Below are 26,165 nucleotides of genomic sequence, written 5' to 3' on the forward strand. Positions count from 1 at the left end.
GGCTCTGCTAAACCAAAATACTGCATTTCACACCACCCACAGTCCTCCAAGTATTATTTCAAAAATTGCCCAGAGCAAAACATAGAGGCTATTAGGCAATGCTTTAGCACAGAATAACCCCACCCGCCTGTTGGTAAGATGGTTATTGCCTACTCTCCAGACTGATTTGTGCAGCTCTCCCCACCAACAGCACTGCCTGCACTCAGAAAGTGCTGAGTTAGCCCACCCTTAACAAAATTTACCACCTTGAGTTTGTGGTAGTGCACCTAGATACCCATTTCAGATTTTTCCGGGTGTTATTTTCTGGTTTATTTGGTGGTTTCTTTACATTATTTATCTCTTAGTGTCTCTTCTGGGGTTTTTGCCCTTCCCTACTTTTTATAGAGAGACAGGGAGTATTTCCCCAGGCTGGAACACCTGCAAAGGTTTTACAGAATAGCTCTGAACTGATTTTAGGTTTGGATTGACTGAGATTAGTGGCTTTATAATGTCCTTCTTCTTTTGGCCACAAAATTTATTCTGTACTCATACATGTGTATGTATATATATATACATACATTAGGGGTGCAACGATACACAAAATTCACGGTTCGGTTCAATACTTTGGTGTCACGGTTCGATATTTTTTCGATACAGAAAAAAATGTTCATGCCTTTTTAATTTGTCATTTATTAAAATTATAAATATATATTTTAACTCAAAAGTACAGTTTTTAAATTGAATGTTGCTGAAACAACAAAGTAATAAAACGTTAAATCCATCTGATCGAGAAATCACTCATCTTTGGAAAAATAGACTTTATTACAGAGAAATGGCTCTTTCCAAAATAAAAGCTATACTATACGCTTCTTATGGGCTATATTCTCAGCAGCATATTAAACATATCAGGTCCCCATAAGGAGAATGATGTGCTAACGGCTGTCTAAATGACTCGGGTAAAGTTTGTAGCATGCGTGCTTGTTGTTTTTGTCTTCTTCCACTTGTCTTTGCACTAGGATGATGTCGGCGTAAATGTGCAGTCATATTCGTTGTGTTCCCACTAGTGCTGTCAGCGTTAATCTCGTTGAAATGAAGTTAACGCCACAACACGGCAAATCTCCGTTAACGAGCTACCGCGGATTTCCCCGTACGTGCGGCTGGACGGCGTCAACACGCAATTGAGCATTGCGTGGCACATCCAACATACTGTTTTACTTTTGTCCATGACGCGCTTACCTTCAGGGTCATACTTCACATGAAGACCAAAATAGTTCGAAACGCCAGATCTGAATTCGGGTGGGGGAGATTCAATTTGCCATGTTGCAACGAGCTTAGCTTCTGTCTTGCTAGCTTGCGCTGCGCTCAGTGGATCTGCGCTCGACAGTGCAGCCTAGGCGGATAAGTCAAACGCAGATCCACTGAGCTCTCAACACAGACACCATCGTCAGAAGAAAAGTTGATAAAATAAATTAAAAATTTTGTATTGTTCGATACATATGCGTACCGAACCGAAAGCACTATATCGAACGGTTCAATATCGATACGATTATTGTTGCACCCCTAATATATATATGTATATATATATATATATATATATATATATATATATATACATGACTAAATATATACTCATGGCAATACTATATACATATATGAGTATTGCCAAAAGTATTCGTTTGTCTGCCTTCATTGGACTGGACTTGTCCACACACTCTAGAGTAGTGGAAATATGCTTTACACCACTGCATCTGGTTTGTATTTTGCTTGGTGATGTAAGGTTTGGATGCAGCTGCTCAACCATGGAAACCTGTTTCATAAAGCTCTCTGTGCTTGAGCTAATCTGAAGAGCACATGAAGTTCGGAGGTCTTTAGCGACTGATTATGAAGAATGTTGATGATCTCTGCACACTATGCACCTTAGCGTCCACTGACCTTGCTCTATGATTTTATGTGGCCTACCAATTTGTGTCTGAGTTTCTTTCATTCCCAGTTACTTCCACTTTGTTGTAATACCACCAACAGTTCACAGTAGAATGTTTACTTGTAAGAACATTTCAAGACTGGACTAGTTGTACAGGTGGCAGCCTATCATGGTACCATGTTGGAGTTCACTGAGCTCCTGAGAGCCACCAATTCATATACAAATGTTTGCAGAAGCAGTCTGCACACCATAGTGCTTGATATTATACACATGAGGCCATGGAAGTGATTGGAACACCTGCATTCAATAATTTTGATGGGTGAGTAAATACGTTTGGCAATATAGTGTATATATACCACCCTTAACCACCACCAGCAAGCTACCAGAGGCCTGGAAGCATGACAGTCCTCTGCAGTATTTTTGCTGTTCCTAGGTCTGCACTCTTTTGAAAAAAGATCACATATGTCACCCACATATTCGCTCAGTTTTGGGGTCATTGTCCTGAGTCTAAATGTGTAAATATTTACACATGTACAGAGAGTAAATATGTTTACTCCTGCAAAAACAGTTTCTATTATGGCTAGCACCACATATAAAGCACTGGGACATGACCACATGGCAATGAACACCTGCACCAGCACAAGCATAAATGTCGACAATGATGCTTTCCACTTCAGTGGTTATGTTTAAGGCTCTACAAAGATTCCTTGCAAATGTCCAAACCATGCCTTAGACTATACAAGATTTTGTAGAAATGCTGGCAAAGTGAGAAAAAAATGTTTTCATACTAGCAATGACTTTCTTTGTCGCGTTAATGTTTTCCTACATTTTTCTAATCTTGGATCATTTCTCTGTTTCATGGCATTCTACGTAATCCTTCAGTCTATGCCCTTCTGTCTCCATCCTCATCCTATTTCAATTTTTCTATCTGCCAATACCCAGGCTCTGAGTCTGCCCCAAGGCATGTCCCATACTTTATAACACTGCCTTCATTACCTAGCCCACTGCAGCTGGTCATAAATGGAAAAAGGGGAGGGTAAAGACAATATGAGAGGAAAAGGGTGGAGAAAAACAAAGAAATAAGTATACAAAAGAAAAGGGTCAAAAACTACTGATTGAGTCAAATGTGAGAAAACAGTGAGGTAAAGAGCAGGGGAATAAGAGTAAAAAGTGGATAATTTAAGCAGGATATAGGGGCATGCTGAAACATGGGTGAAAAAGAAGGGAAACGCAAAGCCATAAAATCAAAGTTGGAAGTTATTGGATAGTGGCTGGATGAAAAATGCCACCGCCATAAAATAATATTAAAATGGGCCTGACCTTATGGCACTGATGAATACAGATGCCAAACTAGATAGGTCTTTGGCTAGTTGGGGTTAGCTAATTTGAACAGCCATCCACCTGTGAGGGCAGTAAAAATAAATAAAAAAATAAATAAATGAAAGGAATGGAATGGAAATGAAACGTTCCCTGTCAGTTACTCAGTTTACACCCCCACATTTCCATCTCTTAGTGCATTCAGATGTCACTAAAAATAGTGGCCAGCAAGAGAGTTAGCCATGTCTGCAAGGATTTATTATTAATATCACTAAAATGAACAACTACATACCAGAGCAGAAATCACTCCACTGCTGCTTTAAGCGAATATAATGTACGATGAGAGTTATACCTTCTTTCACCCTTGCACACTCAAATTACACCTTATTTTACCACCCCTCCCCCTCCACCACCATGTCAATAAATGGCCCAGAGGGGCTGTGAATACTGGCAAACTGATGACGGTTGAGTGAATCTGATCAGCCTTATTGACCGGAAGATATTGAAAAGACAGCTGGAAATCTTAATTACTGCAACATCCTGGTATTACCATTTTATCACATTTGAACTAGATTTACAGATGGCCTTTTTACAGATAAAAATAGAGACATTATACTACATGATGATGAAAGCCATATGTGCTCATATCTGCTGTTTTTGTTTATGAGTGACAAATGCTACTCATGCTTTGCGTAATAATGTTTATGAACTGCGATCAATATATTTATATACTTGACCAATATGATAAAAAAAAAACATTCAATCTGCATTCATTTACTGTTGCAATGATCCTTGAATCCTTATATAGTTCCACCTGCCTAAATTACAGTTATTTTCTTTTATTTCTTTCTTTGATGTAACACAGCACCACAGAAAACCTACCATGAATGGTTATTTTTCCAGAGAAAAATAGCAATTTGTCCTACAAGAGCCTCTAGTGAGGTCAAGATCATTTCAAGCCTGCACTGTATTGTACCTCCTTCATAAAGAAGGAGTCAATAAATAAAAGACAAAAAAACAAAAATCACATTTTAGATAAAGCCACCCAAATCATGGGGACAAGTCGAGTGTTCTTATCTCCTCATGGTCTGTGGGACAGCTTATAACTAAACCATACTGCATCTTATGTGTGCACTCACTATGTCCAGGGTTTTTTTGCTCATAAATGCTTCATTCCTTTTTCGAAGACTGCATTCAAAATAAATTATTTTGTGTCAAATACAAGAAAAACAAAGTAAAACAATAAAGCTCAACATTCGGAATATTGGTATAGTCGTTATTGGTCTAAGCCAGTAGATATACTGCAATACATTTACACATGACTATATTTTCGTCTGATGTATTCTTTTATGCCACTCTGTATCTCCCTGTCTCTCTATCATTGTCTGGTAGTCAGCCTTTCAGATCAGCAAAACACAGTTTCCTTATTTTGTCTCCACCTAGCAAACTGATATAAAAGCTTCACCTTACTCGACTATGTATGAGACAGTGACTTTATTTTTTTTTTATGGCAGTTTGCCAAACTCCTCCTGGCCATTTATAATGTCTAAAGCTCTGGTGTGATTTTGGCAATGTCCCAATGGTTCTCCTAGTTTTTCAGTCTTATAATAATTTGGCCTTAGCATCATTTTTCCACTCTGCAGGTGTTCTCAACATTGCAATGTGGCTCTGCTCATATAGTGTGTCTTCCTCTTTCCCTTTCATCCCCAAGCCTATATCTTCTATCTCTCATGCTCCATGTGTCACTTTGTTGCCCCTGTCCTTTTTTACCCTCCTTTCAACAGTGTACCTTTGTCTTTATCTAAATGTAACGTTTGACAAAACCTTCAACTAAGTCTGCTCTTTGAATTAACCGTGATGTAGTAGCTCAGTAGAAAGGGGTGGGAGGCATAGGTGACCCCAAACTGTCATGGAAACCAATGTCACATGTTATCAATGACTCACCACCCTTTACCACCAGGAACCAAGAGTAAGGAAACTGTACAGAGCAGCAGAAAGTACGCAGTGTCTTCAATGGATGGATGCATACACATGCATATAAACTCATTCTATCAAAACCTTGTAATTTTTCAGTCCTTGATATGGACAGGTATATTAGACATAAATCTCCAAGGTATACCAAAAGGAAAAAGAAACATTTTGTGACTGGTCCAAATATGCACTGAGAAAATGACCAGAATAGCAGATCCTAGCATAGTCTGAACAAACCAGAAGCTTCGATAAAAGCAGTTTTTTTAAATGAATTATAGCTGTACAAGCCTTTTAAGAGGTCAGATATTAATATATTAGCTTCAAATACTGACCATAAGATATGTGTAGCTCAGTTAGAGTTTCTGCCACAGTGGGAACTGAGAATTGCCTTTATGATCAAATATAGCTTGTTGTTGAAATGCATTTGAATCTTTTGGATTTTTCACTGACTTATTACAGTTGCTATATAAACTTTTATTAAGAGAAATCATTACCACAATCTAACTGATATCTAAAATTAGAATCAGTTAGATTGTGCTGTGTCAAAGAAATATAATACGAGTAGATGGTGCCTGAAATTTGGATAAACGAGGCTCTATTGTGACAGTGTAATTGTAACATGTCATATTAAGCATATGGCTGGGAAGTAATGGCAGGCTCATTGTGGTTTGTGCTCATCACCTCCATCTGCTCATCCATCTGGCTTGACAAATACAGCTGATTTGCAAGTAAACTATGAAACTTCTCGAGTCGCACTAATTGGGGGACCTCTGATCAGACTGTGTTAAAATGACCTAATTAATGCTGTAATATAATGCTTATAAGATTCACAGTTATGCCTGTGAATACAACGAGCATGCTAAATTCACTACTCCATTGGAAATTGTCCCTCTTTAGCGGTGCGTTATTCAGTGATAACAGTTATTTGGAAAGAAGTGATTAAATCCAGAATTTGCTAAATGAACTAACTTTGTGCAGATCAAAGAAAGAGTCCCAAAAATGGAATATGTGTCTCCTACGTCGCTGATATGTGACAAACACAATGAGCTAAAGAAAAGCAGGGAAAAAAAAATCAGCTTTACCTAATTTAGACCTGGGAAGATCTGCCAGATTATTTACATAAATCTGCTCAAACAAAAAAACATGATTGATTTTTAGAGGAAAAATAAATAATACTGACATAGTGACTCTGCAGAAACCTCTGTGCGCTATGCGTCTCAGCATACGGTGAATCCGCTCTGTGATTTTACATGGCCTACCATTCTGTTATTACCCTATTTTTCGGACCATAAGGCGCACCGGATTATAAGGTGCACTGTCAACTCAGTTGTTCTTCTGTTTGGTCCGTTTACAGCATCCTGCCATGCGATTGCATTTGTCCCTGACCATCAGGAACCCTCGCATTAACTTTTATCGAGTGGAAAAAAGTTAGCATTCATCCTCCAGCTTCACTGTGTTTATGTTATGCTAACATAGCTGTGTCGCTAGTGATCACAAAGCACATCATTATATACCAGCTAGTCCATACTTCAGTAATCCTACAAAAGTCACTGCTGTTTAGTTTTCTGTCTTCATTTATGTTGGAAGTGACAGCAGAGCTGTACGTTTTAATTTTTTCATTAATCTCTCAGTCAGAACACGCTACATCATGTTTAGGTGGAAACTAGTGAGCTAACTTCCTGCTAACTTCTAACTGTTAAATTTAAAAAAATCTGGATGTTAAACTTAATTGTTACACCTGGTAAAGCAGCAACGCTGATCATTTTATTAAAGATGAAAGAATTTAGACAGTTTTTTACTCTCAGTGATGCTGTTTGTTTGAGTTTGGGACCTCAAGCAGAGTTTGGACCCGGATTACTCTGCGACTACAGTAGCCGTAATGCTCCGACAATCCATCAAGCGGTGCGCCTTCGTACTAAAACATTTTGTGACAGATTTTTGAGCGCCACGTACCACGTAAAATCGGTTAGAGGTCAGTAAGCACAACCAGAATTCATATGTAAGGTGCACTGTCGATTTTTGAGAAAATTAAAGGATTTTACGTGCGCCTTATAAGCTGAAAAATACGGCAAATTGTCGTTGTTCCCAATCACTTCCACATTGTTATAAGGCCACTAACAGTTCATTGTGGAAATTTCATGTCTCGACTTGCTGCACAGGTGGCAGCCTATCATGGTACCACGCTGGAATTCACTGAGGTCCTGAGAGCAGCCCATTCTTATACAAGCAGTCTGCATGCTTAGGTGTTTGACTTTATACACGTGTGGCCATGGAAGTCATTGGAACACATGAATTCAATGATTTGTTAGGGTGAGTGAATACTTTTGGCAATATGATGTAGATAAAAGTAGGACATATTTTTTGCTTAACAAACAGCTAGTGCTCCATTGTGTGTTTTTCTATTCAGATATGCTTTTACTGTATTGGCAGTTTTTGTTTTTTTTTTGTAATTTTGTTAATCTCATAAGCTGATGCCAATCAGTTTTCTAGGTTATGTGGTGGCAGAAAGTATGATTTTTACAGATCCCCTGAGCAGTCCTCACCATCAAAAATAATCTCTCATGTTCCTGTTCTCTCCTGTCTATCTCACACCTTTCTCCATCTCTGAGTGTCACATATTAAGTGTCACAACATTACATATAGCTAACAGACACATCTTGTGACAAATTGCCCAGATGTAATTTGTGTGTTTGGTGATATTTATCAAGTTGACTGAAATGTTGCATTTGAAATTACCTTCCACTTGACAGAAAACCCCCCAAAAATCTTTATCCTCGCTTTATTTATTTAGTGTTAGCTAGATGCTGATTACTGCCCCCATAGATTTACACTTTTATTTATACAATAAACACAAACAGGGATGAGAAGAAATAATGTTGTGTTGAATTTTGACTGTTAAAGAAATAAAAAATGTACCAATTAGTGTTTTAATATTTTTCTTTTTAGGAACATTTAATGACAAGGAAATTTTATAAAGTTGTATTTGGCATATAGTATTACTGATCAATAAAATTTGAATAAAAACTAAAATGTTGTTGCAAGTTTTGGAAATATTAAATTGGTTACCTTTGTAAAAAACATTTTTATACAGGCTGAGGTTGATATTATAGTATATAACAGATATTTCCCCCTTTTTACATGTTCCTTATTGAATATTTTACATCACAAGCATTTAACTAAATGTTGCTGTCTTGAGAAATGTAAAGTACAGTAAATTCACTTTTTTATGTGGATGTCGCTATCTGTAATGTGACAAAAAAAAAATCCCAGTACAAGGAATGATACAAGGAACAAGAAACACTCTCACACAGGATCAACTACTTAAGGTTTTTAAAGTAGAAAGGATTTTTTAAAATCCTGTTCTCTTGGCTGATCAGAAGGAAGACGGGATACGTTTAAGTGCTTTTCCCTGTTGGTCTGATCCATATAACCGTGGACACAGAGACGCCATTATCTGCAGTTGTGACTTTCTTGATGTCTCTGTATGCTCCACCATCAAGGTGACACCACCGCACTTGTCAGGAACGCACATGTCAGATTATAGAAGATGCTTTTTGCTTGAAGGCAAAGGTTTTGTTAAAGACTCAATCACACAATCCATGTCTCAAGCTGTATGCCCACACACAGTGTCTGCCAGCAAAGGAAAATAATTAGGCCACGGTGGCTGTCAGAAGCATAGCGATCCATTAGTAACAGATCTTTCATATTACTGTCAGTCTTTACAAAGGTAACTGGAGACTGATGAGAAGGGCAAATGGAAACCACAATTGTCAAAAGAAAGCCTCTTCTGTTACCATTTACAGCAGTAACAGTGCCCACACATGTCAGTGCAAGAAATCAATGAAACTTATACCTGTTCAAATGAATCTTTAACTACATACATTCAACAAATGAATGGAAGAAGCCTTTTTCTTTTAAGGAGTCATCAGTTTCTACTGTCAGAACATCCACACCTCCTAAAAATTACCAAGAGGGACATGATTAAGGTGCATTTTCTGAGTACTATGCTGAAATGTTATTCATCAACATTGCTTTTCCACACTGCATTGCAGAAAAGGATAGATTCTGACTACAATGTTAAAATTAAAAATTAAACATCTGTATTTGCTGTCTAGTGAAGTAAACATGGCAGACCTGTGTATTTGAAACAGTGAACATCTATTAAGACAGTTTAAAGGAATTAAAATTATAAATTAAAATGATCAAAAGATGCCACATGTGGTAACAACTGAGCAACTTCATTAAAGAAAAAATGTTCTCCCATGTGATTACACGTTATATTTTTTTTAATGACACGACACGTGTTTTTCATGTCACCAGAAAAACAGAAAGTAAATACAGTTAATATGAACACATTAAAGAAAGCTTAAATTCACAATCTGCAATTTGAACATAACCAGTAGTGTCATTACATAAAGTATGTGTTCGAACTCAAGCGCTATCCTCCTCACCCCATGCACATATAAATACAGTAACACTTACCATAATTGACCATAATACTCACACGATATTTTTTATTATAAACACACCCAGGAGAGGTCTGGCTTTGCATTCTGAGATAACTTCAAGGTCACTGAACTTCTATTAGTGAATTATACCATAGCAAAGTGCTAATTAATTAGGGCTAATGTGAGACAATGGGTGGATTGTCGCCCATTTTCCTTGGAGGAGATACAGTGCTATGCTCTGCTAGTCTCTTGGGTGTGCTATTTCAGGTCAAACTAAATCTTGTTTTTGCCATAGTTAATTTGGAAAGCTTTGTTAAATCGCATAGTATATTTAACAATGACCTAACATGCATTCTTGTTAAACTTACATTTCTGAAGCAAAAAGCATATAGAAATGCTAAAGGGTGTATAGATGCAGCCTTGCCAACATCACTCCTCCTACAGCTTTTTAAATGTCATCCTTTAACTTCCATATATATTTTAGAAAATCTTTGGAATTTCGTGATCAGCAAAATACACCATGGATATTTTTGTAATTTTTCAAAAATGTATCCAAAAGAGAACAAAGATTAGAATTAGCTAGAGCTGGTGAAGAAAATAGACTGTGATTGTTATGCAGATACCATCTGAAAGTCATTTGATTGTAAATTATGTGTTTTATGTTATTACCAATTGTTTTAAAATTGTTTTTGAATGTTATCACAGTTTCCCCATTATTGCAGAGACGTTCAAATTTTGACAAAATTATTTTATCATGTTACTCATGTCACATGCCACAATCAACCCATATGGCAAATTACCTTTAATTCTGTAACTTATTAAAAAGACAGCATTAGCCTACCTTGAAGAAAGTGTGGGGTTTTTTTTTTTCCCATGGTGGTGTTTTGTTCAATCACACACTCTGCATGGGTCCACAGGGGGAGAAAAGGCCAAATAAACATTGAGCTTAATAATTAGCTTTCTCATAAAGCAGATATGAACGAAACCTTGAAGCCGAATGTTGAAAGGGAATGAAAGCTCTCCCCTTTGCCGTTACCAAAAGGACTTTAAATATCACAAAGATGAATTTAATCAAAAATAGGTATTCATGAGGAGCAGGACAATAGCTCCTTCACCTTTTCATACCGCTATGCCTTCATATATCTATGGAACATCTTTGCGTGTTGAGTCAAAAAAAACACAATGCACTATGGGACTAAATTAGATTTGATAGAAAGACTCTTATGACAATAGTCCTCCTGCACCTGTTTTGCATACTGTCAAGCACATACACTGACACACACATTTACCTGTCAGCACATACTGTACAATTCATTTTCTCAGAAAGAATAGATATACAGGATGTCTCTTTTGCTTACAAATAGACTTCGAGACATGTTCAGTATCTGTGTCGAGCTCATTTCTTTGAAAAAACACTGTGTAGATATACTGTATGTGACTGGTTGTGAACTCTACCTTAGTATTCCATCATATTAGTTCTGAAATGGGATCCGACAAGGATGTGATGATAATGTGGTAGCCGTGGAGGTGATAATAATAATATTCTGCTTGTTATGAAGATCAAATGAGAATTCGGAGTGAATAGGCTAGTTCCATATGATGTAGGTGTGCTTTACTTCATATTGTGAGTCAAATTATTTAATTTGCATATTTGACTGGAGGTTAAACAGAGGTAATGCGAATCTTTGAAATGCAGAGAGCAGAGAACATGACCAAAAGCCACGTCTATTTCTCTGTGTAGTGTATATCGTATAATATAATAAAAAAATAAAAAATATGGCCCTCATCCTTGGGTACCACCACTTTTTAATTAATTACATTCTAGGGTCGTGCTATATTTTTGTACAGCTATACATGGATTTCTTTTCAGATGGAATTACTAAGGATACATGAGAAAACTGAATGTTACTGACATTCGTTTTACCTAGCGCTAAACTCAAAAGAAAATCTGTATAGTAAAAGCCCTTTACAGGACTATGTGTAAAAATACCAACAAGTTTTAAAAAACATCTTATTTTGCTATTAATCATGGATTTCAGAACCTCAAAAATATGCAATGTAATGAGAGACACCATTTGGCTACAGCATTTGGTTACTGTATATAGCAAGTGCTGGATGACTTCTCTTCATACCGTCGACAACGGGGATCAGAAGTATGTATTTTTTTCACACTATAAATAATTCAGCAGTGATACCCATGTCAAATTTGGACCCTGTCATCTGAATGTCACAGCACAAATCGAGAATCATCAGACCAGGTAATGTTTTGTCAGTCTTCTATTGTCTGATTTTGGTGCAGTGATTCGCATGAATTGTAATCTCTGTTTCATGTTTTGACTTGATAGAAGTGGCACATGGTGAGGGCTTCTGCTGCTATAGCCCATCTGCTGAAAGGTTTGATGGTTTTTGATTTCAGATATGTTCTTCTGCACACTTTCGTTGTAATAACTGGTTATCTGAGTTGCTTCTTCTATCTTCCTAATTAGCTCAAAGCAGTCTGGCCATTGTCCTTTCTATGGGATATATTGTTCAGGTAAACTGTGTTTTCTTGCCAGTTTTTATATGTTTCTTTGAAAAGTAAACATCCTAAATCCTACATTTGATGTAAGTTTAGTGAATAAAATTACACCATAGTTAAACTGTAGCTTATAGACCGTGACTGGGTCCAGTTTCACCTGAGATAAGTGAAAAACACAACACCATGTGCAATTGATTCCTGTCCCAAAGTCACTATGAGTATGTTAATGGAAAGACTCACAGGTGTACTCCCTGTTGTCATTTGTTGCATAAACCCAGAGGAACAACTTTTAAAACAGATGGAAGTAACTAACAAACCTTCACCTCCTTGTAATATTATTGTTCAGTTCAAAAGTGGGTGGAAATATCTTGTCTGGATTTTTGGTTTAAAACCAGCTGGAAGCACCACATTTTTGCTAATCCTTTTGTTTATAATAAGCTTTAGGTGCTGACGGAACGTATTTTATAAATGCAACCTGTTGAGGGGTATCTTATCAAAGCTGCAGATGAGTGCAAACTATTTTGCTTAGATGTCTAACCCCTATTCCTCTGATAATGTCTCATATTTGAGTAGGCGGGGCTTAGTTGATCCCTGACATGACACATCAAATGACTCGATTATAAAAGAAAGTTGACAACCATAGTCATGATATTGCTTATCTCCAACTGGAGTTTTAGGTTTTGTCAGCCACATAACACAAATACTAGCTATGTTGCACTTGTTTCATAGTACACCTTGATCGACAAGGATTTTTTTTTTTTAAGAAGAAAAGTAACCTTTAACCAAGTGCCAAAATGCTAAGAATACTAAAAACTCACATGAACTAAAACAGGCAATCTGACAAAGGCAATAAGGGCTGGAGGGACACTGTGGAAACAGGTGGTGAACAAAACACAGCTGAACACATAGCACAGGTGAAAACAATCAGGAAAGACTCATAGCAGGGAGTAATTCTAAAATCAGACACAGCTGAAAAATAGCCTTAATAGTGAAATGAGAAACACCCCAACACGATGTGACTGGGACATGAATCCTGAAATAAGATAATATAACAGGGGCTGAACACACAATTAAGAACCTCAAAGTATACTACAAGAACAATAACAACAAAAGAAAAAATAGTCCATCACTGGAAACATGAACCAAAACACAGGATTGCACAGTAACGACTTTTCACTAGGAAAATCTAGAACATACACAAAAAACCCTCCAAGAAATCAAAGACTCCGCTACATCACAAGAAAACAAGCATAATAAAGAAATCAAAACATGGATCTAAAACTTCAAACAGTTGGATAATAAAACTGAATGTTAAAGTGGACATGAAACACTACATATTTAAAGGCTAATTTACACTATTGAGCCCTGCTGTCAAAAACCGATAGATTTAAGTCTGTCTGTGAAGCTGCATTTAAGAAATAAGAGCTTAAAGTTAAAGTTTTTAAAACATGTTTAACACCATCTTGTGCCAGTAGAGAACGTGACATCACCTTGTTGGTTGGTTTACATTGGTAAATAGGTTTACATTAGTTTATATTAGCTAACTAGTGACAGAATTGATAACTCAGTGGAAAACAAAGGGGCTAAATAATGTCAGTTTTTGAGAGTAGGGTTCCAGTGTAAATTAGCCTTCATACATATAGTGTTTTATGTTCCCTTTAAGTATATTTACTTCTAATCAAATACAGTCAGACCATGGCATGGCATATTATCAGACCCCAACACAACCTAAAGTTGTATTTTATATACATTTTATTGCAGAGCCAAGTGAACAAGGGAAAAGTCAACTTTAATGAAAGGTGTTTGTTAATTTCAGATAAGTCTGTCTGTCAACCAAAGGTGCACACAGAGTTTCTTTTTTGCTCTTTCATGATTTTGTACCCGGGTTGGTGGTGAAATGTTTAGACTTTATCATATTTGCAGAAAGAAAATATTTTCTATAAGCCAGTCTCAGGCTTGCATCACATTAGTTTGAGAGCTTGAGAATGCAAGACACTAAAAGCAATTAAAAAATCATTAGTATGCTAATTTAGACATGAAGTAGCCATGTTCAAATGCTCTCACATGACCATAAATGAGTGTGTCTGAAAGGTGCTACACATTATTTACCCTTGACACTGGGGAATGCTGGCAGTTCACGATACCTACACACTTGATAATCTCACTTATATTAGAAAATTATAATGAGCTTATAAAACACAAAATAACATACTAAGCGTATTGTATTACACCTGAACTCTAGGCAGTTTGCTAGATGGTTTAATCCAAAGAGCTGTCTCGATATATTTTTGGCACATAAGCCCAATGGGAACTAGACCCCTAACCCTGCAGTGTTAGCACCAAATTAAACTCATTGAGCTACTGCACAGAAGCACTATATATCACTTAAGTGGAACATTTTTACTTTTAAGAATGTAGCCTTTGGTACTCACTGTCCCAGATATTTGACAGCAATGTGAATCACAGTGTGAATGTTGAGTTCAATTCTTTAACTGGGGATGACGTTTTAACCTGGCTATCGATCACTTAAAAATAAACTTGTGAGGCAAGGTAAAGCTTGCAATGTCAGGTCTAAGGCTAGGATTTGTGTATGCCAGAATGCAGTAAACACAACATGGAGATCCACATCTTCTTTCTCATACATTTTCCAGACAGTTGTCTGAATATGGGTCACGTGTTCTATACTTAAACCCTAACAAACACACTCAGATGCAGTGAGGAACTGAGTTCCCAGCTGGTAGTGAGTTGGATCAAGTTGCAGTTGAAGAAGCTATGTATTGCTATTGTACCCTCACCAATGTTAACAAGCTCTGGGTAGGGACTGAAAGAGTGAGGTTGATCATTCTGGAAGCCTAGAGCAGACCCAGGATTTGCCGGAGAGATTATATCTCTTGGCTGGCTCATGAATGACTCAGTGGCTCCCTGGAACAGGTGGGCAGAGTGAGGGGAAATCTGGGTTTACACTGCTGCCCCAATGATCTGAACCCGGATAAGGAGTAGAAAATGGATGGCTGGGTCAACACCCAGTGTAATATCACAGTAAAGGGGCAAAAATAAATAAATAATAATAATAATAATAATAAAGATCTTGTGATCTCTTTTAAATTACTGATGTGGCAACAGACACTATTATATAACATTTCAAACACTTAATAACCTATATAACTTAACCTATATAACATATCTGATTTCAGAATTTTTATATATATATAAAGGTATTATAAGGCGTCATCCCTAATCCATACATATTGCTGGAAGAAAACATGGATCGTAACACACAAAATGCAGTAGATACACACAGATAAAGGAATATGTCATGGGTTAGGGTTAGGTTACAGAAAGAAGATAAAAACAGACTCCTTAAATATCAATGATCTTTACCTCACAGATCAAAATGATGCATCCTTAACATTTTATCATAATACTCATTTTCTAGCTAATCAGACCCAAACTGTGAAGCCAGATTTCAACTTCAGCCACAGACAAAATAATCCCTAAAGACCCCATCTAATGTTGGACTGAAAATGTTCATGTAGAGCCAGCAGCAATTTTAGATTTATTAAATAACATAAGAGCGATCCAAGTAATACCCACTAATGGGAGACATTCTCTCTAAAAAAGCAGCATCCCACTGCACAGATTCTAGTGTGCAGCAGAGGTTTTGTTTTTATAATAAAGAATCAGCTGTTTATTAGAAATGGGTAGCTGTCAGTATTGGCTGCAAAAATATAGAAATAAACAAGTAACCCCAAAACAACATAATTTTGACTTTTGACCCAGACCAAAGTTCACATAATACTCATGGGCTGAATTTGGCACTGTGTTTCATTGTGGAATATACAGTACATAGTATATTTACTACCAGTGCAAACTGATCACAGATTGTTCAGTGACGAACACTATCAATAAATACTTTTTAAATTACTTTTCTCAGGATACATTTTCATCAAGACCATGGAAAGTTTTTGGATTAAAACAAACCGACTTGGTCACCTTTAAAGTACTTCCTCTAACTATCAAATCAAATTCAGCCTTGGAAAATCGGAGTGAAAGTAAAAAAAATAATTTAAAAAAGCTATAAACTATATATCAAAATACGGCCCTTCAATAACAGTGGGAAAAAATTTACCACTCCTTCATAGAAAAAGAATGGATGAGAAAAGCAGAGTGTATGAAACTAACAAAAAACAAGTACAAGATGGATTTCCCGCAGAGGCTAGGCTGCCCTGATGTAGAAAACACAAACAGGCAAGGGAAATCACAAAAATGCACAATCAGAAATATATATTGCAAGTGTAAGAGGATATATTCAGTTATTGTGAAGATCTAAGAGGGGGGAGACACTGTATAGCCCTTTCTGTAACTTTATTTAACTTTTTGTTTTTCCCAAGAAGTCCCACTCACTATATCTTGAGAAAGTGAATTCTATGGTATATACCATCACTACAGAAAAATCAACCAAGAGTAATAACAAGCTGTGGGAGGAGTACAGAGTGGCACAGAGACACAGGGAAAGTAAGAAAGGGAGAGATATGAAAGAGATGATGAGCAAAGGAAGAAAGTTTGTGTGAGCTTACTACACTGTGTGACTCAGACAGTGGTGTGGTGGGCCCATGATTCACTCTGTGGCTTCAACCTTAATCTGACTGAAAGGTCAAAGTTTCTGCCTGTTTCTGCTTCACTCTGTCTCTCTGTGTAGACCACAGTTCAGTTATTGACTGGTAAAAGTGTGTGCATGCAACCAGTATTAAAAAAGTACTATACCTGTATGCTTTCCCTTACTTCACCAGCAGGGCTCCTGCCAATTCCTATTTCTTCAGCCCAAACCCCATCACCCTGAACCATAGAGCACATATTGTGATAGGAGAATTTCAACAGGGATCAACTGACCACCTAGCCTACTACTTATGTGTGAAAATATGTGTGTGTTGGGGGGTATCATTGTTAAAAATACAGATTCAGAAGTTCATCTATTCATCTCTTGACACCCACAACTATTGGCAAAGTGAGAACTGCCAAAGTTGTTAAAGGACTCATGCGGATTTAGAAACTCATGGTTTCGCACTCCATTGACTTACACAGTAACTGCTGAGTCTGCCACAGGATTTGTCATTTTCTCTGGAAAGTATTCTGAAGAGGAGGTTTAATGTTGATCACTTGGATTTAGTTGTAACATTCTGCTTAAATTCAAAATGAACACAACATATAGATACCATGCAAGTAAAAGTAGTAGTACAGTAATGCACCACGTTGGATGGATGCAGAGAAGCTTTGTTAGGTTAAATCAAGACTGGCAGACATTAATTTATATTTAAGCCAGCGATGTTAATTCGATTCCCTGAATTCCACCTTTATACTAGCTTTCTACTGTCTAGGAGTAGGAAACGATCCATAATAGTTCATGTAGTATTGAAAAATTGAAATATTTAAATCCATAAAGAGGAATGACTTACAGAGCAGTACCACAGCTCAGCTGATCACAGCCTGTACACAAACTCTACTGGAGCTCACAATATAAATGGTTGGTTTTCGCTGTTTGTGTTCAAGCTGAGTATGTTATGTAAAATTACAATTTAAGTTGAAATGAAGTTTGTATTCTTTTGTATTATAGGTATTTTATTATGGTATTAATATGAGATGAGTTTAGGCTAGCTGGGCAAAGAGATAGATGTCTGGTAGAAATGTACTTTTGCCACTTCTGAAGTACAGTAACTTCCACTTACCTCAATAGCATGCGATATATTAAAATGGAATTAATGGAGATGGTGAGTGATTGGACATCAATAAGGGATTAACAGTAGCAAGAGAAACAACAAAGAGAAGCAATATTCCCCTGCCAATGGATCAGTATCATGATCCTCATCCCTGCTGTAACAACATTGCCATCCACATAAACATCATCAGCGTAATTACGGACATCACTATATGATCATCATGATTAACTCAACACTTGCCGTTTTCCACTTACCTTGGCGTATCCTAAAGAGAGAAATAGGTCCAGGTATCCTTTGATCTTATCTAAACAAAAATACTTTTCACAGATTCTATCTACATATCACCAGTTGGGTTTCTGAACCAAGTCCATCCCATCAGTAGAGGCTACGCAAAGTTAAACCCCGCCTGCTCACTGCCCCACTGTCTCGGTGGTTAGGGTGCCAGATCAGTGGTGTGCAGTTTGATTTGAGTGACCCAGTTGTGGTGGAGGTCTGAGAAGGAAAGGAGGTTGTTTGCACTAATGGCTAATTGGTGGATGGTGTGTTGCTGTGTGGAGAGTATTAGGATAACTAAGTGGCAGTTAATTAATGTAAAGATTGCAAAGATTAATGTGCCCCCCTTGTGGAAGTGGGAACGAGAAGACTGGCAGCAGAAAGGAATAGCCTATGCTTCACATGTATTTGACAAAGGAAAAAACTATATAAGGGATCAATTAACACAACTGCAAAGAGATTATGATAGAAAAAAGCCTTTTATTTTAACTATCCATCCATCCATCCATTCGCTTCCGCTTATCCTTTTCAGGGTCGCGGGGGGCGCTGGAGCCTATCCCAGCTGTCATAGGGCGAGAGGCAGGGTACACCCTGGACAGGTCGCCAGTCTGTCGCAGGGCCAACACACAGGGACAGACAACCATTCACACTCACATTCATTCACACATTCACACCTAGTGACAATTTGGATTATCCAATTAACCTATCCCCACAAGCTGCATGTCTTTGGACGGTGGGAGGAAGCCGGAGTACCCGGAGGGAACCCACGCAAACACGGGGAGAACATGCAAACTCCACACAGAAAGACCCCGGCCTGATGGTGGAATTGAACTCAGGACCTTCTTGCTGTGCGGCAACAGTGCTAACCACCGTGCCACCGTGCTGCATTTTATTTTAACTAGAATATTGTATATGTGCGGTCACTCCATTTGAAAAAAACTTTTTAAGTTTCCATCTGCCATTTACTTTCTGGCCACTTTATTATTGTTCATCTCACTCTCACACTATACCTGCAAGTGCGTACATGTTCCTGCATGCATCAGTGCACGTTTATTTATGTAAATTTAAAAACTGTGTGTGTGCTGCCTATAAATAAGTAACAAGTAAGGGGTTGTGTTTGCATGTGTGAGCACTTCTTGCATGCCTCCATGAAACTAACGTTAAATCTACATTTGGGTAAATGACCTACAACCAGAGACTGCTGTGTTTGGTTTAGCCTCACAGCTGAGTGGAGAAAGACACCAGCAGATTTACGGCATATGTACACATCCACCCATGCACGCATGCAGATGTGTGCTTGCACACACACACATACACACACATACATTGTTCCATCATTCACTGGTGCAGTTTATGGAGGAAGGCAGTAAGTGTGCAGGAAGCAGGAGGAAGAAAAAACAAGGAGGGTAAGAACATGAAAGATGGGTGAATAAGAGGAGAAAGAAGAAGATGTGACAAATAAAAGGTAAGAGTGAATATGAAGAGCAGTGTTTGGTCACTCCATTTTAAAAACATTTTAAAGCTGTTTCAAAACAGCTGAGACACAGAGGATAAGATCAGTTTTATGACTGAGAGATGGAGAGAGGGACAGCTAAATCTCTTGTTTGCACCCTGTACAGGTAACAACATGTTCTACCCTCTAGTCCAGCGGTCCCCAACCCCCGGGCCTCGGACCGGTACCGGTCCGTGAGTCGTTTGGTGCCGGGCCGCAAGAGTTGAGGCTCAGGTCTGAAATGTATGGTTTTCAGGGTTTTTATCGGTTTTCAGCGTTATTTTGTTATCGTTTTTATCGTTTACTCGGTTTTCCTGGGTCTTTTCACGTGTGTTATGAATAAATTTTCTTTTTTTCGGTACCAGTACTAGTTTTATTTTGTTGTATTTATCCGCGACACCTTAAAGGCCGGTCCATGAAAATATTGTCGGGCATAAACCAGTCTGTGGCGCAAAAAAGGTTGGGGACCGCTGCTCTAGTCCAATAACCGGTCTCTTGGAGCCATCCAAATTGAAAAGCACAAGTGCATCTAATGCGCATGGCTCTCTACTCTCATTTCCCTTCACAAATTCCATTCCTCCTTTTTAATGCCTTCATTTGTCTTTTGGCTTCTCTTTCCATCTGTCTCATTCTTTTCCATCTTCTTGTTATTCTTCGTCCTTCCTTTCTTCCCCATTATTTCAGCGGAAATTTGGCCACCATAATAATAGAATCTATTTGACTGCAATCACTCACCACTACCTCAGCTTTCCACTGTTCATTTTTACCAAGAAAGGTCAAGTACTCTTTAGGTAACTATGATCTGACCTGCAAACCCAATAGGCAGGATCCAGGTCAGTGTTCTCACACTGTGTGCACTCTTTCTTTCTCAGACACTGCAAAGGCAGTGGCAAACAAGATAAGAAGTGTCACTGTGTTTCCTTTTTCCACAGTTTCGTTCTTCCTGCTGGGACTACAAATCTAAAACCTTTCTGGTTCTTATGCACCATTTCTTTAGAAAAAACCCCAGACATTAAAACCCCAGAATAAGAGACATTTGCAATGTCTCTTATTAATTTTTTGACATGACCTATTTGAACCTGTCTTTTGTGTTTACCACCAGCTGCAATCTTGTAAGCTGTTTAGAGCTACAAAATCCAAATTTTGGCAACACTAAGTATTGCTGATTCTGGCCAAGTAAGCAGCAGTCATAGTGATAACTAAAATTCATTTAAGATTATGTGTTTGATTTCTTTTTTCTTTTAATAGCTATGATCATAGCAATCCCTCTGCACTATATTGGCACTATAGTTAATTATCTATTATAAAAACATTTTTAGTGGGTGCCAGTTCATTTAGTTACTCAGGAGACACTTTTACATTAGATAGAAAAACTTATCTGCCTGAAATATCAGCCCAGTCTTGTATCCGAAGTGCATAAGGGGTCACTGAATACATTGGTATATATAAAACTAATGTGAATCATACACTGTGCCAAGCTGCAGTAACTTTTAGTATCTGTTCTAAGAAGAATATGATCTACTTCCAAGTTCTGATGGAAAATGGCTCAGCTTCATACAAACCAACCACACTGTGTCATTTAATTTGCTAGCCATCCATGCATTTATATACATAAAATATACTTGGGAGGGGGGGGTTCTTCCTCTTTCCAACTGACCTCCATGCAGGACCTTTAAGGATTTTTCATATCACGTAAACAGTAAACCTAAATGGTTGCTGTTCCTTGTTTCTTCCCTGCTTCTCTCTCTTCCTTCCTTCCTCTTTCGAACCCGCTTTCTCTCTCCTCTCCCATCCATCTTCACCTCGACTTTCATATATCTCTCTTCCTTTTTCCCCCCCGGTAGCCTGGGCTAATTGTTACATCGTTCTAGCACTAAAGTTGCCCTGTGTAGGAAGCTTGGCTGATTGCCGCTGGGTCTAACGCAGCATGGGGGAAGGGGAATTGAACAAGCATTGGCCGTCAGAGCTGGTTAGCTTCACAGAGCTCCTGTCACAACTACACTCACAATGCAACCTGTTTACTACCCAAGCCCCGTGCAATTACCAGCTCCCCAGCAGGGGCCAAGCTAGCGCCTGGGGAGAACTAACACTATCAGCTGAAAGGGGGACTGAACAAGGAGGGAGGAGGGAGAGCCCCATTAAGAGGCTGAGCCAGGGTTGTGGGTAAGCGACAAATTCTACAGGGACAAGCATGGTGCGAATATGTATGTGTGTGTGTCTGTAGATGTGTGTATTTGTGTGAGTGCACAGGTGAAATAATTTGGGAATTTGCACTGAAGGAGGTAGACATAATGCCCTGCAAACCAAGAAGGAAAAAAAAGTGATGAACTAAGCAAAAGAAAGGCAGGTAATGGATGCATTACATTATAGGGTCTTCTCTTAAGATCAGCCTCTTTCTATTAGTCTATAAACCCACCATCAAAATGATTAAATCAATGAAGAAAGACACTATTTATGCAGTAAGAAGCCATAACAAATGGATAAGGATTTTAAGATGCCAGGAAAGAATAAACGTGGGTAACAGTATTGATGTGTTGAGTATGTAGTTGCATTTCAATCAACCTGTCACCATGACCTGACCCTTGACTCACTGGGACAGTGGGGCAGTGAAACAGGCAGCAGCACAGGACCCCTACAACACAATGCTGCATCTAAACAGTCAGTGTTGGGCAATGGGGGGGGTAGTCTCAGTTTTTTTAAAAGAAAACAAAATTCATAAATATTTCTGAAATCATCAATAATATTTTTTTCTGAGTATTAGTAAGTAAATGATATCAACATTTTTTGTGAGGTAATGTTGCAGTGCTGTTAACCTTAACATTTAAGGAGGCACAACAAAGTGTTTCCAGAAGCTGATACTAACGTTGGCTGCATGAGATAATATTTCAAAAGCATTTTTCTTTTCGTAAAAATAGATGATGGAACATGGACCGAGGTCACATTCAAGTGGCCTTGGATCATGTTATCGTGCTCTTATCTCAACAAACATGTTAAGTGAATTTTATCAATTACTGTGGATGAACAAATAGCATGCAGTCCTGGCATTACATGGCCTTTCACAGTTGTTTTCTTTCTCCAGTTCCAGCATACATTTATTTTTATTTGACTGCAACAGATCTTACAAATGTTGCACAGTGTTTCAGGTTAAACCACTTCAACATTGGAGTGTCACTCTCAAAAATGTCTGTTACCTGCTTAAGCCTTGAAGCAGAACTGAAGTAGAATTTGAAGCAGAATTTTGCACCTTTGCCAAGTACCTTTTTTCAAGATACAGTATAATAAGTCCCATTGTAAAACTGAAGTCTGCAAGGACAGGTCAAAGAAGGTCTGAAAAGGAGAGGTCATCTCTGAATGATAAGCTGGTTGGCATTTGTGGCTGGCATTGGCAAGTTAGAGGATATTTAAAAAAGATCAAGAAACTTTAAGGGCATCTTAGACTAAGCAGCCAATAATGTGATTTTGTAGATGTTACTTTTCCTCTCTTACCCTGTTTGAGTTCATGACATTTGTTAGTTGAGAAACATTGTGTTAGGGAGCCCGTACTGCCTGGACTAACTGTTATTAAACTCTTGATATGTGCCACAGACTTCACATTTCCCCAAGAGTATCTGACAAAAAAACGCCTTTTCCCCTTCCTACCTTATTTAACTTTATTGGTGGAGTAAACTGTCCACTGTTGTCCCAGTGTGTCCTCTATAACCCAAGCCTATGGCTAATATCTCAATGAAATAATGTGTTGCGCATTCTTATCTATAGTATCCCAATGCTACAGGTCTGTTTGATCTATCACCCCTCCCCCTAATCCGACTTCATCCACCCACCTATAATTCATCAGATACTCTTGGAAGCCATTCCCACCTGAAATCTCATCATCCATACAATCAGTCTTTCATCTTTCCTCTTGCAATCTTTCCATCTCTCCCCATCTTGATCTTTTCTAACGGTGGGAATAGCTGTAGTGAAAGTCAGCTGTGGTCTTGAAGTGGAAGGAGCATTTTTTTTCTTTTTCTCCCTGCCCACTTACACTGCACATCTACACGGATGGACTTGATGGCAGCCACCCCCACCCCGTTGTCAGCCTTGCAGTAGTAGCGACCTCCCTGCACCCTCTGGATGCCCTCAATGCGTAGTGTCTCATTGTAGATGGATGTTTCCTGGAACTTGTCTGACGCACTGCCTGCTGTCTTCGTCCACCGTACCTGAAGAGAGTGGGGGAAGGGTGGAGATGTTAAGAAGACGAAAGTGCTGTCGAAGGCAGTGAGTTATGTTAAAGGACAGAATCAGTCAAGTGTAACAGAAAGATGTTGAGAAGGCAACAGAGCAAAGTTCTTCAAAAATGCACTTCTTTAAGAACATGAAAAACAAAAATGTAAACAAAAAAGCAGAAAAAGTCTCTGCGCCCAAAATTCTTGTGCAAGTACACATCTTATAAAAACACCAATAAAATAATAGCACGCAGTGGTGACACTAACAAACACTGGCAAAGCACAACAAGATAGTGTTCTTATCTGTTGATAGACAATTTGTAATGTTCGCTAAATGCTAGCAACCCACTGAAGTAATAGTGCATTGCAAGTTTTAAGTGTGTACGACCCTCAGAATGAAAAATGACTGCATCACTGTCAGTAAATGAAGTTAATGTAAATATCTGTCTGGTAGGTCAAATACTCATTTATCAACATGATTTGTTTTAAAACAGTGATCTGAAAGTCCTTTCTAATTTTCTGTGGCAATTAAGTTATTCAAGGTTGGGGTTTTTTGTTGTGTGTGTGTGTGTGCGTGTGTGTGTGTGTGTGTGTGTGCGGGGGCAGGGGAGGGCACAAGCATGCTGAAAGAGTAGTTGGATGAATATCCTACCTAATTAATCATTTAAAACAGTCTTTATTTAGAAGTGGAAGTGACCTGCAGAAATGCTGTCTGTATAAAGACAATTCCTTAATTTACTGTGTAGGTCATTTAATTGCATATATAGCAAATTAACATTATACATAGTTTTCTTTCACTGAGATAAAATCTGCGTTCTCCATAGAGAGGAAGTTAACAGCACTAAGCTGTGTACTCATGGTGTCTGTGATACTCAGACCATTAAGAGTTTTGACAAATTCTATATGGCTTTTCCACGCTTCAATTATCCTATCAAGCCATGAGAGCACCGCACGGCCGACAGCTACATGACACTTTCACTTGAATAATCAAACCCACAAACATTCGTGCACACACACAGATGCATAAAAGCCTGCAAACTCATCAGCACTGGAATGGTTTGCTCTTGCATATGTATCTGCATAACTATGTGTATACAGTCCATTAATCCCTATTAACCCTACTGTCTGTTATCAACCTCAGCAAGACTATCAACCATGTCCTGTTAAGGAGGTCAGAGAGGATAATAGGCAAAAGTCACTGATATAGAGCGATTGTCTGTATGTGTCCATGCAAACGTTTGTATGTGGAAGTGTGCATTACCGTTTTCATGCACTCTAGTCTGCTTGTGTTCCTGGATCTGTTCATCATATCTGGTTACCAATTCACTCCCACATATGTGTGTGTCTGTGTCTGTCTGTGTGTTGATTAGAAAACAGGTTATATGGATTAGCAGATTATCAGTGCCTGTGTAAATGCTCTCTGTCTGTTTATTCAGCTCTGTTTGTGGGAGGGATTTGGAGGAGACAGACTGCCATTGATCAACTGGCCAAGGTGAGCAATGAAGCGAACCCTGTCTGTCCACGGTTTAGTGGCTCTAGTTTGGATGAGGGCACGTGTTTGTGTGTGGGTGTCTTTTGTGGACCTTTTTGAGACACACAAAGGGAGAGAGTGAAAGTGAGCATGAAGTGTGCATTTGCGTATCATTTTATACGCAAGGATTAAAAGATACAAATTGTGAACACTTTGTTTGCTGAAGTTTTGTAGAAGTAGCATTTTAGAGTTATTCATAGGTTTTAAGTTCAGGACCATTAGGCTCAAGTTTACTAGAATCTTAATGACAAGATTATGTACTAAGAATTTAAACTTAGGGAGAAATATACTACATCTCAGTTAAAGGCACTTGTGTGCTTGATGATGGGTGTATACATGATGAAATTGTGCATATAAAAATGAGGCTGAACATGAAATCTTGATAATGTACTGCACTCAAAATATTGAATAAAGTCTGTGGGGATGGATGCAACATTTGAGTTTTCCATAATATCCCTGCTAAGAATAATGTAAAATAAGGAGATCGCAGGGTAAAGAGAGACAAAATATGTAAGGAAGGAGTTTTACTTGGATAGAAATAGTAGGTATGTGTGAGAGAAAAATAAGGTCTGCATGTGTAAGTGAGATATCGGGGCGGGGGGTTTTTTCCCAGCCTGCGAGAGTGAGTAAGAAAAAGAATAAGAGGGAATGATATATGTTGTATTGCTGGCAGCTGTATGATGGGAAGAGAAAAAGTGCATCACACTAGGAGTTGCTCCACCAGGGTGGCAGATGAAGCAAAATAGAAGGAGGTGATACTGTGAATAAAGGAGATATTGTGTGCAATGCAGATGAC

General features: G+C 38.3%; 1 protein-coding gene across 2 annotated transcripts in view; it reads right to left on the minus strand.

Moving 5' to 3' along the window:
• mdga1 (MAM domain containing glycosylphosphatidylinositol anchor 1) overlaps window positions 1–26,165 on the minus strand; it is a 184,766-nt gene that overhangs the window by 89,922 nt on the left and 68,679 nt on the right. For both annotated transcript variants that reach the window (XM_084930628.1, XM_084930619.1), the window contains exon 4: window positions 23,658–23,832. In XM_084930628.1, coding sequence (XP_084786754.1) covers window positions 23,658–23,832 — 175 coding nt within the window. The remainder of the gene's footprint in view (window positions 1–23,657; window positions 23,833–26,165) is intronic.

Source organism: Perissodus microlepis, chromosome 1 (assembly GCF_051167445.1).
Source record: "Perissodus microlepis isolate ML-2025 ecotype Zambia chromosome 1, ASM5116744v1, whole genome shotgun sequence".
Lineage (NCBI taxonomy): Eukaryota > Metazoa > Chordata > Actinopteri > Cichliformes > Cichlidae > Perissodus > Perissodus microlepis.